The 15868-nt window shown below is 31.7% G+C and overlaps 1 protein-coding gene across 3 annotated transcripts; it reads right to left on the reverse strand.

The window, feature by feature from the left end:
* Nucleotides 1-1028: 1028 nt before the first annotated feature.
* LOC123700638 (vesicle-associated membrane protein 2-like) lies at nucleotides 1029-10386 on the reverse strand. 3 transcript variants are annotated; one of them, XR_006752634.1, is made up of 7 exons: nucleotides 10304-10386; nucleotides 6740-6881; nucleotides 6311-6389; nucleotides 6105-6184; nucleotides 5945-5996; nucleotides 5267-5379; nucleotides 1029-4234 (listed from the first exon to the last, which is right to left on the reverse strand). XR_006752634.1 is itself a non-coding variant. In XM_045647883.1 (7 exons), coding segments are annotated over exons 1-7 (441 nt in total). In that variant the 5' UTR covers nucleotides 10306-10386; the 3' UTR covers nucleotides 1029-4232. The 3 variants fall into 3 exon arrangements, 2 of the variants coding, with proteins under 2 accessions (XP_045503839.1, XP_045503840.1); XM_045647883.1 differs by having other exon boundaries at nucleotides 5267-5350; XM_045647884.1 differs by lacking the exon at nucleotides 5267-5379.
* Nucleotides 10387-15868: the final 5482 nt, after the last annotated feature.

Raw genomic sequence — 15868 nt, forward strand, 5'->3', positions numbered from 1 at the left:
ACTTCAAACTATTTCGTAATGTACTTACATCAACGTTTACCATTTCATTTATTGCTCTAAGAATTTGAACACTACCGTCATTACTTAAGCCCCAGTGACACGAGCGCATAATTCACGTCATTCCAACCATTACTGTAAGTCAAAATGGCGGGCAACTATCAAAGAGAAAGCTCGCAAGCTCTCTCATCATTCTCCAAAGTCTAGTCTATGGTAGGCTTGCGGAACTAAATTTTAATCTATATTCCGAATAAAATGAACTTTAAAGCCAAAGGGTAAAGTATAAAACGAATTGTGGATGTTTATATGGTTTAATGTGACAGGACAAAATTTATCAATTTAAGAAGATTGTTCGATGCCTTAGTATTAACACGTTAGCTTCGTGTTTGAAGCGTAACAGTTGTTGCGTATGAAAATGTTATTCAGATGCGTAAATATCATAAACTTATGTACATACTTTATTATATGCATGTTTATCAGCTAGCGTGGATAACACCGATGTCCTTCAAACATGATACACACTAGCACCCTTTATCACTTTTGAACAAAGTTTTATGAATGGGAGATTTAGGCTTATGTGATACTAGCTGTTGCCCGCAGCTTCGCTTGCGTGGAAAAGATAAATTTTCATGGTATAAGGAGGTTTCATGGTATATATATCAATTCCTATTCAACCCCTTTAGGGGATGAATTTTCTAAAATCCTTTCTTAGGGGACGCCTACGTCCTAACATCTAGGTGCATGCCAAATTTCAGCCCGATACGTCCAGTGGTTTGGGCTGTGCGTTGATAGATCACTTATATCAGTCACCTTTGAGTTTTATATATTATATAGATAGATTACTTGAATTATTATTTGAAATAAGTATATTTTATTTATGACATAATATATGTCCTCAATTATATAGTGTTCCATTTATTATAACTTCATTACGTTTTTTTTATGCAAGAGACGGTTGTTAGAGGATGGTTATAAATAAAACTACAAATTAATGTATGTGTTATAATATATTGAACGAATTATATCCGTATATATTACATTAAAATAATCACAACTTGACATTGAAATGCGGCCACAGAGAATAACTGATACAAATAATAACTTGTAGAAGATAAAGCTCAACATGAATTAACATTAAATTTAATTATGCGGCAACTGATAATAACTGATACAAATAATAACTTGTAGAAGATAAAGCTAATACAGTTAGATCTACACAAGTTATACTTTATTCTAAACGTAACTGCTTCTTTACATTTTAAAGCTAAGTTAGTACCATAGTGAAAATGACAAATCATATATTAAATAGATAAGTGATAACATAATTAAAAATAACCTCTATACAAATATATAACTCGTAATTAAAAATAAAATACTGTATAATTATAAATATATTATGTTTTACACTTGACAGAAGTTTAAACAGTCCAATAAAATTCAGAACAATTGTTCCTGAGTAGTTATCGTATAATTATTAATTTATTGTTATAATTAAAATAGTAGAATGTATAATAAATTAACTATAAGTAGACGGTACCCGACTCTCCCTAGAATAATTGGTAATGTAAATAAATGGCCTTAGATTAGTAGTAGGTATTAATAGATATATTAGAAATCTTGCAAATAAAAACAATAAAGTATATGTATACCAGTTTCTTGTTATTTTTGTCGGTGGTACCAAGCCCGAAACACCTTAAAGTTAAAGTTCTTATTTACTCTGTGTAATTATTTAATCAATTGAAATAATTTAAGCCAGGTACCTAGTAATGTATTCAATACATAATTGTTATTTATATATCATGTATGTAACTCACGTCTCGAGAGAAAATTCAAATATACCATAGATATATTATTTAGAAAGCAAAGTAAAATAAATTATGCATTCTTAATTAGGTATAAGTGTCAGTCCTAACGTTTACATTATAATTAAGAAAAGTAATATTGTCAATGGCACCATACATTTCCTGTACACCCTTAGTAGTAGACCTTAAAGAGTAAGGAAATTTATATTTTGACTATTATAATTTTATAGTAGTTTTTGTATAATAATAGTGAAGAAATTTGCATAGTATCTCTGGTTTTGAAATCAAACGAGAGAAATTTTAAGTAGACTATTAAAATAGGTACTAAATTCTCAACGCGTTTATGACATTTTCATATAGCTCATTGCTTAGTTCTGCGCATTTAAAATAACTACTTAAGTTTAGCACAGAATACAAATAATTTATAATTGCAATAGAGGTTTTAAGCAGGTTTTTAGCCAGTAAAAAATATTTTTTCTAAGGGCTCTATAAATTCACTTCACTTGAAAATACTCTTATAGGTTTACTTCCTCTCTTCGTTCATCATCTTCACTATCTCATGATTGAAAAATATTAAGACATAGTTTAAACTTTACAATCACAAGAATATCACAACACTTTAACTATAATATCCCATTTTAAAAACACCAATGTTTCTCGATTTGATTCGATTTTCTTGTTACTTAAAATTCTAAAACTCTTTTCTCGCTTCTTTATCTATCACCATGGAACACCCAATAACCATCTGTATGCATGCAGTGACACCTTATATTTTTAACATAAAGTGATTTCGATAGCGATTTCCGTGCGATGTGCCTCAGGAAAATGCTCACGCGTTTTCCTTCGCCGAGCTACGTCCACACTGAGCGAGCTGCCTTGCGTAAAAATTGCGTCGCAATGCGACGCTGCTCGCTCTGTGTGGACCCGGCTTTTTAAGTGTCCAATACTTTGTTTTTATAAAAAAAATTTTGGTAGAATCGGTCCCAACTGGGATTGAGCGTTACCGTTCAGGAAAAAGAATAAAAAGAGCAGTATCTATTGAAATTATTTCACCCGTTTTACCGAACTTTTGAACTGATAACAAAATTCATAACTTTACCTAGACAATAGACATTTCAATAAACTTATTCGTACACTTATCGTTCATGAAAATAATATTAATTGAAGTACGTTATGTAGATTATATAATATTCTATGTTATACTAATTTTGTTTGAATACATAGACATTTATTGATTACTATAATTGACAAAAGATGTCGTCATTAAAGCTTCAAAGTAACGAGTCGAATAATTGCATAGTTAAATTCTTTAACAACACTCAATTTTAAATAGCCTTTATATGAGTGGTAGTGGTACACCGTACAAGAATGTTCTGACAGAGAAGAAAATATTATATCTTAAAATTGAGTGGCATTAAAGAATTTGAAAGTATCCTTGCTTACAATACTCAATTCCATACATCTTAACCCTATCATTTCTCGCGTAACATTCTTATAGAAATAATTTAAGAAGCAGAAGATTGCCGGTTATCTAGTACAACGTAAGTAGACATTATTTTCAACGCTACTAGACTACTGTATATAGGCCGTATGAAACCCTTTTATTCATAAGTTTTACCTTTATTTTAATAATAATTATATGCAAAGGCACGCAAATCATTGAGAGATAGCTCAGCTCTAATAGTAACTATAGTGAATATATTTTTTGTAAATAATTCATTAATTGCCTGTCTCTTACACTCACATAATATTTTAACACAGTTACATTTCTTAAAGGTAACAACAAAATAAAAATAAATAATTATTATTTAAAATGGTGTGACGGATAATATTTTTTTACTAAAATTGAAGTTAAGAGATATACATTACTAGACTTTGAAAATTGTATATACATTATTTACATTGTTAAATAAAATATTGGAACATTGCCTGTTTTGGCACTTTCAAAAATTACTTGACAAAGAATATATTTATGTATAAGGGTGCTTTTCCACAAGGAATGTGCGAGGAATGTGTTTTTAAATAAACATTAGTATCGCTGCAAACGCTAATTGCTTCAAACTTAAAACTAAATAAAGCAATATGATTGGTTCGTTACAAACATACTCGCTTCACATCCTCGCACATTATTGGTGGAAAAGCTCCCTATTATAAGGAAATTTTGTATTTTAGTTTTACTTCATAAAAAAGTTGTATTAGCTTTGAAGGTATACATAATATAAATAATCTATATTTCTTTAGTAGTCAAGGAAATCTAGATCAATTACAACATTTAGGTACTACGAATACATATAGTAGTTTTATATAAGGGAAAATTTTAAGTAACGTAAATCTCTTTATCACTGTATAAACTACGAATGAATTACGTATGAAATATTGAAATACTTATACATTAGTTTTTTTTTTGTTGCGGCATCCTCTTTACATATATTTTCCTGGAAATCCAAAAAATGTGAATTAGTTGGAGTCAATATGTTAAGCCTATAGTTCCATGTAAATAAAGGGTAATGTGCCTTAATTAATAAAAAGTTTATCTGAAAATTGTCATCGATGATATTTAAATTTAATGTTTACATAATGAAAATGGTAAATTTTATTTCTATAACGTTTCGTGGAAGAAAATCTGCCACGTAATATTAATATAGAAAAATAACTCACGGATTAGCTATTTCAAATATAGGATCTTTTATTTGGTTCAAATATACTACAATAAACAATAATAACATGTCTGTATTATTGAGTGCTTAGAATTAAAATTTTGTGAAAAATTCTATGGGTTTAATGTGTGACATAATAATTATGTTGATGTGCAGTAGTGCATGTGAGTGCAAAGATAGGTAAAATTGAATAAAATAATAAATACTGTGTGCAAAAAATGTGCACGTATTCATTGAATAAATAAATAAACGATATAATTAAATGTTGTGTTTAACATGACTATAAATATATCTTTTTTTTCTTAACATTATGTGCATTAAACCACTTCGACACGTTCATGCATAATCATAAAATGCATCGTAATAATAATTTTCTTGCAATATGGAAATAATCATCAATAATATATTCTAATATAAGCAGTCATGCTTTAAAGTTATTTTAGTCATAGCTAAATCCATATTATTATTTCCAATAATTAAAAGAATGATCAAACAATAACAAAGACATATTTTTTTTTAATAAGTAGGTACTTTTTATTTCAAAAGTATGAATAAGCCCCATATGTTTTAGATTTATAAAGTAAAGGAGTAAAAGGAATTTCTAATGAAGGGGTAACCGCCGCCCTCAAACACTAACAAGAAGAAATACTGATGTTACAGCCTTTGCAATTATGCTCATTCCAAAGTACGTATAAATCCACAACTCATCGTTATTTTGCCAAAGAAGAGGTTAAATCTACCTAAACTTTCTGCTTTTCTCTTACAGGAATTTAGCTATGACCGCGACAGAAAGAACATCTAAAAACTTACACTTAGGAGGAGCAACGATCTGAGTAGCGTTTGTCGCCGGTGCGGGGGCGATGCTGGGCATTGACGGCGTCCCGCGATACCGAACTAACCAAACATTTGTTTTATGTTATCACCTGCGAACAGCCGGAAGCAAAACATACGCCACGAAGCCTCTAAGCTACTTTTTGCGACACACAATATGACGTAGACATTAAACCACAGTTCCAATAAGCAATGTGAGCCCATTTTCAAAGTAAAAGAAATAAAAATTGCACTTATTTCATTTCTAAAATTGAAGTCTTTATTTGACATTTTTGAGTAGCAGTTAACTTACTACAGTGCAAGTTTATTTTCCGAAATTATATAAACATTACATACATGGTAATTTTAGATAATTTAATGTCTACGTTGAGAACAGATACATAAATAAGATTATATAGCACACACGTTAAGAATCACAACATCTAATTGAATAGTTTGAAGCAGATTTTAGAAGGATTTTATCAGCCAATAACAAATCACATAACGATATCTAACATACATCATAATGCCAATTAACACTAAGCTTTTAAACCAATAACCAAACTCATTTATCTTTGTAACTTCAAGCATTATTAACACTATTCAAGTGACTATTTTCTTTTAATTTTATACATTAAATTTACACAAACAATATCGCATGAATATGCTAGAACTCACCAAAAAGAAGTCCAATAATAACGAGTCCAATCACACCCATAATAATCATCATCTGCGAATAGTAGGCGAAATTAATATCATTTATTTACTACGATCATATTAATGAAAAAATGTGAGCCTTCCTTTACATCTGCAGGTAGTTGAAATACGATATACATACCTTAAGATTCTGAAGCCAAAATTTATTCTTTAAACTCTTTGCTTGTTGTTCAAATTGGGAAGCTCCTTGCTGCAGGGCATCTAAAAGTAAAGAAGATAAATGACATTACAATAATAATTTTGAGCTATGTAAATTAAGTTGTAGAGTTTTTGTGGAGATCCGGACAATACAAAATATATAAAAATCATGTGACATATGAAACTTACCTGCTCTATCATCTAGTTCAGACAATTTAGCGTCTCTGTCAAGTACTTTTTCAACATTTGATTTCATTATTTCACAGACCTGAAAATAAACGATGTTGAATTTAATTAATATTAGCTTGATTTTTATATCAAAAAGCTGATAGAGTCGAATCCAACGTATTTATGTACAATTCCGCTATGTTCTCTAATCTTACTCTATTCGTACTGTTAAGCATTTTTCATTTCCTTTCATTAATTCATTCATATTTCAATACGTTCATCAATACTACAACAACATACCTATTCAATTTAAACATATTAACTGTGTCATATCTATGGAAGGTATTCCTTCCATATTATTTCATACTTTCAATATATTTTCATAAATTTTTGTCAATCTAAAATTTAATAAGTATTTTTTCATAAGTCATGATTCAGTATCAATCTAACCTCATCCACTTGAGCCTGCGTCTGTTGCAGCCTCTTTTGAGCAGCGATCTGCTGCGGCGTCCGCGGGCCTCCCACGATCTCGCCATCTGCTCCCTCTGCTGTAGGTGGCGCCAGCCCCTCTTGAGCACTGCCTTGTTCAGCCCTTTAAATACGAAATGTCATGTAATTACAAAATATCCGCCAACCCACGCTAGCATGGTGGATTATGGCCTGATAGGAGGCCCGAATAAGTAGGAACATAATGATAAACGAACGATGAAGACAAAATATTTTACATTTGTGTTATGTACAGTAATATATTTTCGAGAGTTTGTACTAATGTATTTACTGAATTGTTTTGGTATTTATAAATGAAAAATTATATTTTAACAAATTCCATAGTATTTTGACAGTTAACTTATAACCTACCTAAAAATAAACGAAAGAAACTATATTATGAAACTGAAATTATATTAACTAATGCTCGTCTTGTGTTCAAAAATGTAAGTATATTATAAGATCCTTCAAATTTTAACTTTTTTGTGATATTTATATGATGTAAAATGCAATAGAAACAAAAATTCCGAAAAATGTAGAGCGGCTCCTTTGATGACAAACAGAATTGATAATGAGAACTGAAATGTGTCATTATTGATCGTGTAACCAAACTTAAGCAGTACTATATACAGTGATATGATATCAATCAATAACATCTGGCATCGTGCCACAGTCTAACATAATGCGGTACTTTCGTAGCGCTTGTTTACAAAACCAGAGCATTACTTATGCAAGAGATTCGGAACAGTTTTTTGAATTACATGAATGTTTCAATTACTTAGGTATTAATGACAAACATTTATTAGTGTTTTTGGAATTATATGTAAAAATATGTCATGAGAGCTTTTTATATGTATTTTGTTTATGTAATATTAATGAATTATTTATTCAATTAATGAATTTACTGTTTGAAGTGATTGATATGTACTTGATATGTTTTGATACTTTTTAATTTTTGAAAATTATATGTTTTCATAAAAACTTGCATTTGCTTAATTGAAAATATTTAAAATAAATGTAACGAAAACTACACAAAAAATTTTATAGGTACAGCATTACATAACTTTTTGTTACTTCTGAGTGAAAAGTAACTGCAACGGACCGAAATTCCATTCATAGCGTTGTAAAGTCGCAATAGCGAAAAGTTCACGATATTTGACCTACTTACATTCTATTTAAAACTTTAAAAGGGTCAATTTGTCAATCTACAAATAATAGACAATTATAAAAAGTCATTTCTTGTAAATACATCAAAATATTAAAAAAAACACACACAAAAACAATTATTAAATATGTAGTCCTCATTAGATGTGTTAGAGGAGACTATTAACTCTGTATTAAGATATGTATCTATGTTACAGTCAAAACCCTGAACCAGTCAATAACGTTATTGACCGGTAAAATCAGTTAATAAGGATATTGACTAAGGGCGTCGGTTAATATCCTTATTAACTGATTTTATCTGATTAAACCAGTTAATAACGTTATTGACTAAGGGCATCGGTCAATATCCTTATTAACTGATTTGAAGTCGAGACATCTAGTCAATATAGGTTTTAACCGACGTGCCCAGTCAAAACTCATAAAAGGTTAAGGACGTTAGTGAAATTATATTAGAAAATCATTTAAAAAGGTTCATAAAACTTTTTAAAGTGCAATATTTAAGAGTTTTATGTTTCATTAATTAATTCGGGGTATTGTTTGTAAACTGCAACCGCGCGAGAATACGTGCCCCAAAATATTTATGAAGATGGCAATTGTGTTTTAATAACAACTAGTTTTCCGCCCGCAGCTTCGCCCGCACAGTCAAAGAAAAACCGCATAGTTCCCGTTCCCGTGGGATTTCCGGGATTGCGTTAGTTTCTGATTTGATGGAGTGACCTGCAGGTGTACTTCGAAGACTGCTACTGGAACTAATAGACGAGTAGAGCTAGGTGTGCCGAGTTTGGGCTTGTTTTGTTAGTTACGTTGAGACCTTACCTCCTGAAATGATGGAGTGACCTGCAGGTGTACTTCGAAGACTGCTACTGGAACTAATAGACGAGCAGAGCTAGGTGTGCCGAGTTTGGGCTCGTTTTGTTAGTTATGTCGAGACCTTACCTCCGGACTTGATGGAATGACCTGCAGGTGTACTTCGAAGACTGCTACTGGAACTATTATACGAGTAGAGCTAGGTGTGCCGAGTTTAGGCTCGTTTTATTAGTACCCGCTGGTCACTCCATCAAGTCCGGAGGTAAAGTCTCAACATAACTAACAAAACGAGCCCAAACTCGGCACACCTAGCTTTACTCGTCTATTAGTTCCAGTAGCAGTCTTCGAAGTAAACCTGCAGGTCACTCCATCAAGTCCGGAGGTAAGGTCCAACGTAACTAACAAAACGAGCCCAAACTCGGCACACCTTGCTCTACTCGTCTATTAGTTCCAGTAGCAGTCTTCGAAGTACACCTGCAGGTCACTCCATCAAGTCCGGAGGTAAGGTCTCAACATAACTAACAAAACGAGCCCAAACTCGGCACACCTAGCTCTACTCGTATAATAGTTCCAGTAGCAGTCTTCGAAGTACACCTGCAGGTCATTCCATCAAGTCCGGAGGTAAGGTCTCGACATAACTAACAAAACGAGCCCAAACTCGGCACACCTAGCTCTACTCGTCTATTAGTTCCAGTAGCAGTCTTCGAAGTACACCTGCAGGTCACTCCATCAGGTCCGGAGGTAAGGTCTCGACATTACTAACAAAACGAGCCCAAACTCGGCATTCCTAGCTCTACTCGTCTATTAGATCCAGTAGCAGTCTTCGAAGTACTCCTGCAGGTCACTCCATCAAATCAGAAACTAACGCAATCCCGGAAATCCCACGGGAACGGGAACTATGCGGTTTTTCTTTGACTGCGCGGGCGAAGCTGCGGGGGGAAACCTAGTTGTTATAAAAAAACAATTGCCATCTTCAAAAATATTTTGGGGCACGTATTCTCTCACGGTTGCAGTTTACAAATAATACCCCAAATTAATTAATAAAACATAAAACTCTTAAATATTGCACTTTAAAAAGTTTTATGAACCTTTTTAAATGATTTTCTAGTATAATTTCACTAACGTCCTTAACTTTTTATGAGTTTTGACTGGGCACGTCGGTTAAAACCTATATTGACTAGATGTCTCGACTTCAAATCAGTTAATAAGGATATTGACCGATGCCCTTAGTCAATAACGTTATTAACTGGTTTAATTAGATAAAATCAGTTAATAAGGATATTAACCGACGCCCTTAGTCAATATCCTTATTAACTGATTTTACCGGTCAATAACGTTATTGACTGGTTCAGGGTTTTGACTGTAACATCTATACAGAATCTTCACTTTAAACGTCACCAAAACTTCTTAACTTTACTTTATTTTCACAAAAAAAATCTAACCTTATCATTCCAAAAATATCTACATAGTCTCTACATCGACTCTACAATCTATATCATTTACAATCACTAGCGACTCTATATTCTATATGTAATCTCTACATCATCAAATACTTACATTATAAGTAGAGTGTAAACAAGCTGTCACAAAGCACTGTAAGAGCTTTCGCGAAGGCTTCAGCGCGCTTGCCGCAGCGGAATGGCCGGCCGCAGTAACGTCGCGGTGTCGCTGTTCGCTTACGTCAGTAATGGCGGGAGCATATTTGGAGATGGCTTTTTATAGATATTTATTTTATATATGGATATCTGTATGTTTTGTTTTTATTGATTGATAGTTATGACAAATGAAGTTCATATGAAAAGTCTAAGCACTAACTTATACTAACTAATAACTTATTAATTGGCATTATAGCGAGGGCTCTCCTCCATTTTTTGTCAGCTAATAACTTATAAAGAAACTTGTTTAATTGATAATAATGAAATGTAGCAATATTTACGCAGAATAGCTAATTATCATTACTTCTTTTAAATATTGAATGCATACAATTTTGTCTTCAATCACATTTTATATAATCATATATATTTTTCCTATAAAATTAAATTCAATTCCGTAAAGCACTTCTCAACACGACTGTATCGAACGCAAGGCGCGTGCGCGTTACTGCGTGAATTCGGCATCGATTGCGTACTCGTGGGGTAGGTCCAGGGTTCGACGCACGTGCACTGCAACTCCTACATGAATGGGCTTTTATGTACTTGGGTTATTCATGAAACACTAATTAGGAAGTCCTTTATATATTCGTGAAATTGTCTCAACAAAAATAGCCTTTTTTCATTTCCATAACATTGGCTAAAGTTTACTTTCTATAACGAAAACGTAACAAACATATTGTAATTAATCTGATTTCATGATTTTAATCCCCAAATCTAATAAATTACTTACATCATGGTGGCCCTTATTTTATTTTGAGAAGTATAAGATTGTATGCTATAAAGTATCAATAGGTTTTCAAATACGACTGTCATCACAGTCTCACCACAATATCTGTAAGCTAAAAACAAATATTAAACTGAGTATCTAGAATTAATAAATAAGGTATAAACAAACCATTATCAAGCTATTTATCTTAAAATGTCAATACTTATTTAAATCGCAGTTTACCTCCTCAATAGACACTAAATTACATATTTTATTAAGTATTTGAACAATTGAATATAATTCGCAAGAGAGGCAAAGAAAATATATTTTATCATCGAAGCCTTGTTTGAGAGTTCGTTGTTGTAATGACTCGTACATCGGCACTTAATGCATGTAATACAATAAAACAATACAATTTTAAAACTGCCCCGTTGGTAATAATGTGGATAAGATTCGAATTCATTATGTGTGGTCTTTTGATCTAAACTTAAAAAATTGAAACGAAGAGTTTTTTATGTAATTTATAAAGTTTTGTTAAACTTTTGTCTGTACAATGTACATGTATGGAAGAGATCTCTATAGTGATAAGGCCGCCCTCTGTGCTTGTTTAGCTATAAGTTTTAGTTTTATGTAATTTGTATAACTAGCATCACAGACTAGCTTAGTATAGTGTTATGAAACAAATAAAATAAAAAATGTATATTGTGTTTTAACTTAATTTAATTATCATGATACTTACTACTTTATATACGGTTTTATGGTGTTGGTCTTATGTCCTATAGGATAGTAGATATACTGTATATGGGGTTTGATTATGATTGACTATATATTTTTTTTATCGATTGGCTGTCTCAATTACGAAGTTACCTCAAACCACCTGATCTTTCGCTCTACATTTTATGAAATTATCTGTTCGGTTAATTATTTAACAATAAGCTAATGCTCTAACTATAAGTAATAATACGTTTATGCGGTCTACGTTGTCGTCATTGTCTACGTCAAAGTAAATTTTAATACGTATAAATAAATAAGATTTCAACACGCAAACGTTAAATAAATAATACATCCTCAATAAATAATAAACTAGCATATCCACACTAAGACATCGTACGATAAATACATTAAGTATAAATTTTATAAGGCCATTAAAATTAGGGCGGTCGGGCCCCGAGCAAATCGTTGCTGCGTCGGCGCAGACGCACAAAGAACCTCGACTAATCAATTGGCTGACTGCTCACTGACTAAATAAATCGATATAAGTGAAGACGATTTTTCGAAGCTTCATTATCTGTTTGGAGTTGCGATTGAAGATGGGATAGAAAAATCTAGTTCACTCAATCTCTTAATCTTCTTTAAGTGGATAACTCCATATGTTTAATACTATCAAATTGAAAAATGTTAATTTATATATTCTGCTTAAAGCAATTTCCGAAAAAAAAAGTCAAGCAGGTATACTTTTACCTGAATCACCCGGCCGTTTCCATGAAATCATTGATTCTTTGTTACCATGCACTTTGCGTAGAGAGAGAGTAAGAGAATACTTATTCAATTAGATTTTCAGAAATTATAGATTCGTAGATCTTCGGATCATATTATAATAACTTGAAAATCAACTTCGCTTTTTTCGAACGCCGCATAAAAAAACAAAGCGGACACCTACTCTCTACGTAGCTATTATAAACATAATAGAAACATGTTGAAAAATCAATCACTGTACACTCTAATGCTATTTATCCACAACATAATTAATAAACATAATGCATATCATATATAATTTGTTGTCAAAAGAAACAAATTAATACGCAGAGTTAACAAAGGCTAGGACGCCGCTCCTCATTTGTTTTATTAGCCCCGAAGCTATATGACTAACGTCTCTAATTCATTTATTTGAAACATGCTGATACATAGCATTGTAATTACAACTGTTTGGTTTGTAATACTCTCAATTGATTTTATTAATAAGCAATAAATATTTCAGAATGTTTTGTAGATATCTAATGGTGTATTCGGTTCAAGGAACTGTTAATGAGTTGAGAATACTCCAAACACTGTGGAATAGTTTTTTTAGGGTAGGTATCGTAAAACGTACTGAAATATTTTTTTTTTAATCAACCCAAAAACATAAGTTTCAAGTATATGAAAGCATTATCTTTTGTAAAGTTGGACCGTTATTGTCTTGCAGTTTACAAATTCATACCGACCGTGAGATTTCTAACATCCTAATACCAAATATATCTGCGTACTTGAACCGTACCGAAGGACAAATATAATTCGACAAGCCGACATTCTATCAACAATTAGCCACGATAACCCGCAACTAGGCGTTGTAAACAAATCAGAGCTTTGTCCACGGAATTAACATGTAACAGCTAAGTGCTGCCCGATCCTTGTTAATATTTTAGGTTAACAAGACCAGCTTGTATTTACGCCGGCTGCTCGCTTGCTCTCTGCTCCGTGTTTACCTCAAATATTTATTACGAGTAGCCTTTGGACGGCCAAATAAATTGTGGTCATATTTTGTGCAAATAACGGGAATATCGACGCTACTTAATAGATAAAATAATTTGATTTAGATAAAATATTTTAGTTTAGTTAAATGCGGTTAAAACTAAAATACTTAGACGTAAATTGTATTTTGTTTCAATTAGGAACTTCTTATACTATTCCACGATGTAAATTTGCAATATGAGAAGGTTTACATTCATTTCACTCAGTCATTGAAAAAATCTGTAAAATTAGACTCGAATACCTGACTTCTTGATTTAAACGCATGCATATTAGTTATTACACTTTTGATTAAAATAACTACTTTTAAACATTATTTAATTTACACTCCCTATTTCAAAATATTTTTTTTATTTCCTATGGGCTACTGTGCTACATTTTTTGAACCGCTACGCTTTTGACATAACCATTCTATTTGACGAGTAAATATTAGACAAGTTCACGAAACCGACATTTTGTTGCCTTTTAAATTTCGTAACAGGTGTTTATTATATATTAGTATTATATACTACTTATAGACGAATGTAAGTAAAGTATGCGCTAGTTTAATAATAAGCTCTTATTACATATGGAAAAATATAATATGAGGACATTTTTTTATTTACACAAAATTTGTACCGACCTATCTTTGAGACAATAAACGGATTCTGATACAGTGAATTTGAAAACAAAAAAAAGAAATGAACTGTTTAATCATCCGTATCTATAACATATCCAATTCATTCAACATGTTCTATTTCGGAAACGTCCCAAACAGCGATAATAAGTATCAAAACATGCTCTATTTCTATGAATACCGGTCGCAAGGCAAGTAGCCCGGTTCTATTTAGCGTATCTTTGTAAAGAGTAGTGTCACCCTAAGCCGCACTAGACAAATTTCGGTAGTTCGTATACATGCATTATCACATACATGGTAAACGAGCGGACGGGTGCACACAGCATCTGTCCAAATATATTATATTTTATACAGCGTGCTCTTAAATGTGTGTTTTAATTGGGCTTAAATAGCCTTTGAGTAATTACGGTTCAATTCACATCAGAATTGAGGTAATATTTAAGACGTTAAGAAACATTCATGTAACGTTATTCATGTTTCAATGGTTAGGAATTTTACATTTTCTAAAATACTAAAAATATAAGAACATAATAGAAGAAATTATTTATAAAATTCATTACAAAATTGGCAAATCTTTCTGGTTACTTAGTAGTTGTAATAATAATATTTACTTCATCCTATATATTAAGCTAATTCATTCGTAACTGACACGTGCTTCCAAATTACTTCGCACTTAAAATGGCCGACAAAAATCACAAGTATTTCTTATACAAAAATATGTTTACTTTCTATGTAACTGTAATAATGTTGATGTAATCAAAATTGTATCGATGAATTAAATCCGCACTACTTAATTATTAAATGAAACTAGAATATGCGTTAGAAATTAATTCACAATTACGCACTAATGGTATTATATTATAATCATATAATGAATAAATAAGCATATTATAAAATAATGTTAAGCTTGATCCACACAACATCTTTAATGCTTTTTAAGATGACAAAAAAATTTTATAAGAAGCTATCACGGTTGTTACTTACAGGAAGGTATGGTATTTTAAATAATTCAATCACCGTATTGATGATAAGATCAACTTCCACTGATAAACTTCCAAATACACTCTATGATAATACAGCAATAAATAACACTCTTATTTATAAAAGACTAGCTTTCCGCCCACGGCTTCTTCCGCATTTTCAAAGAAAAACCCCCATAATTCCCGTTCCCGTGGGATTTCCGGGATAAGTAATACCTTTCCTATGTGTTAATCCAAGTTACCTTCTATATGTGTGCTAAATTTCTTTGTAATCGGTTCAGTAGTATTTGCGTGAAAGAGTAACAAACATACACACACACATCCTCACAAACTTTCGCATTTACAATATTAAGTAGGATTGCTTTTTACTATAAGATGTATATTTTTTTGTTTTCCTTCTTAAAATAATCTCTATGTAGACTCGCCATTAATTGAGTATTGTGCATGTAATGGAGCACCGAGCCTATCTTTATGAAAACGAGTTTCAGAATTATTGAGTGCAAGATATCGCTTTCAATAAACGACCAAGCTTGTAATATATGAACAATATCAGGTTTTAAATAGTCCATCAATTTATTATACAAAATAAGAGAAATAATATCGTTTTCAATACAAACTATGTATATAAAAAACAGTAAAATAGAATATGAAGAATAAGATTAT

Source organism: Colias croceus, chromosome 20 (genome assembly GCF_905220415.1).
Source record: "Colias croceus chromosome 20, ilColCroc2.1".
Classification (NCBI taxonomy): domain Eukaryota; kingdom Metazoa; phylum Arthropoda; class Insecta; order Lepidoptera; family Pieridae; genus Colias; species Colias croceus.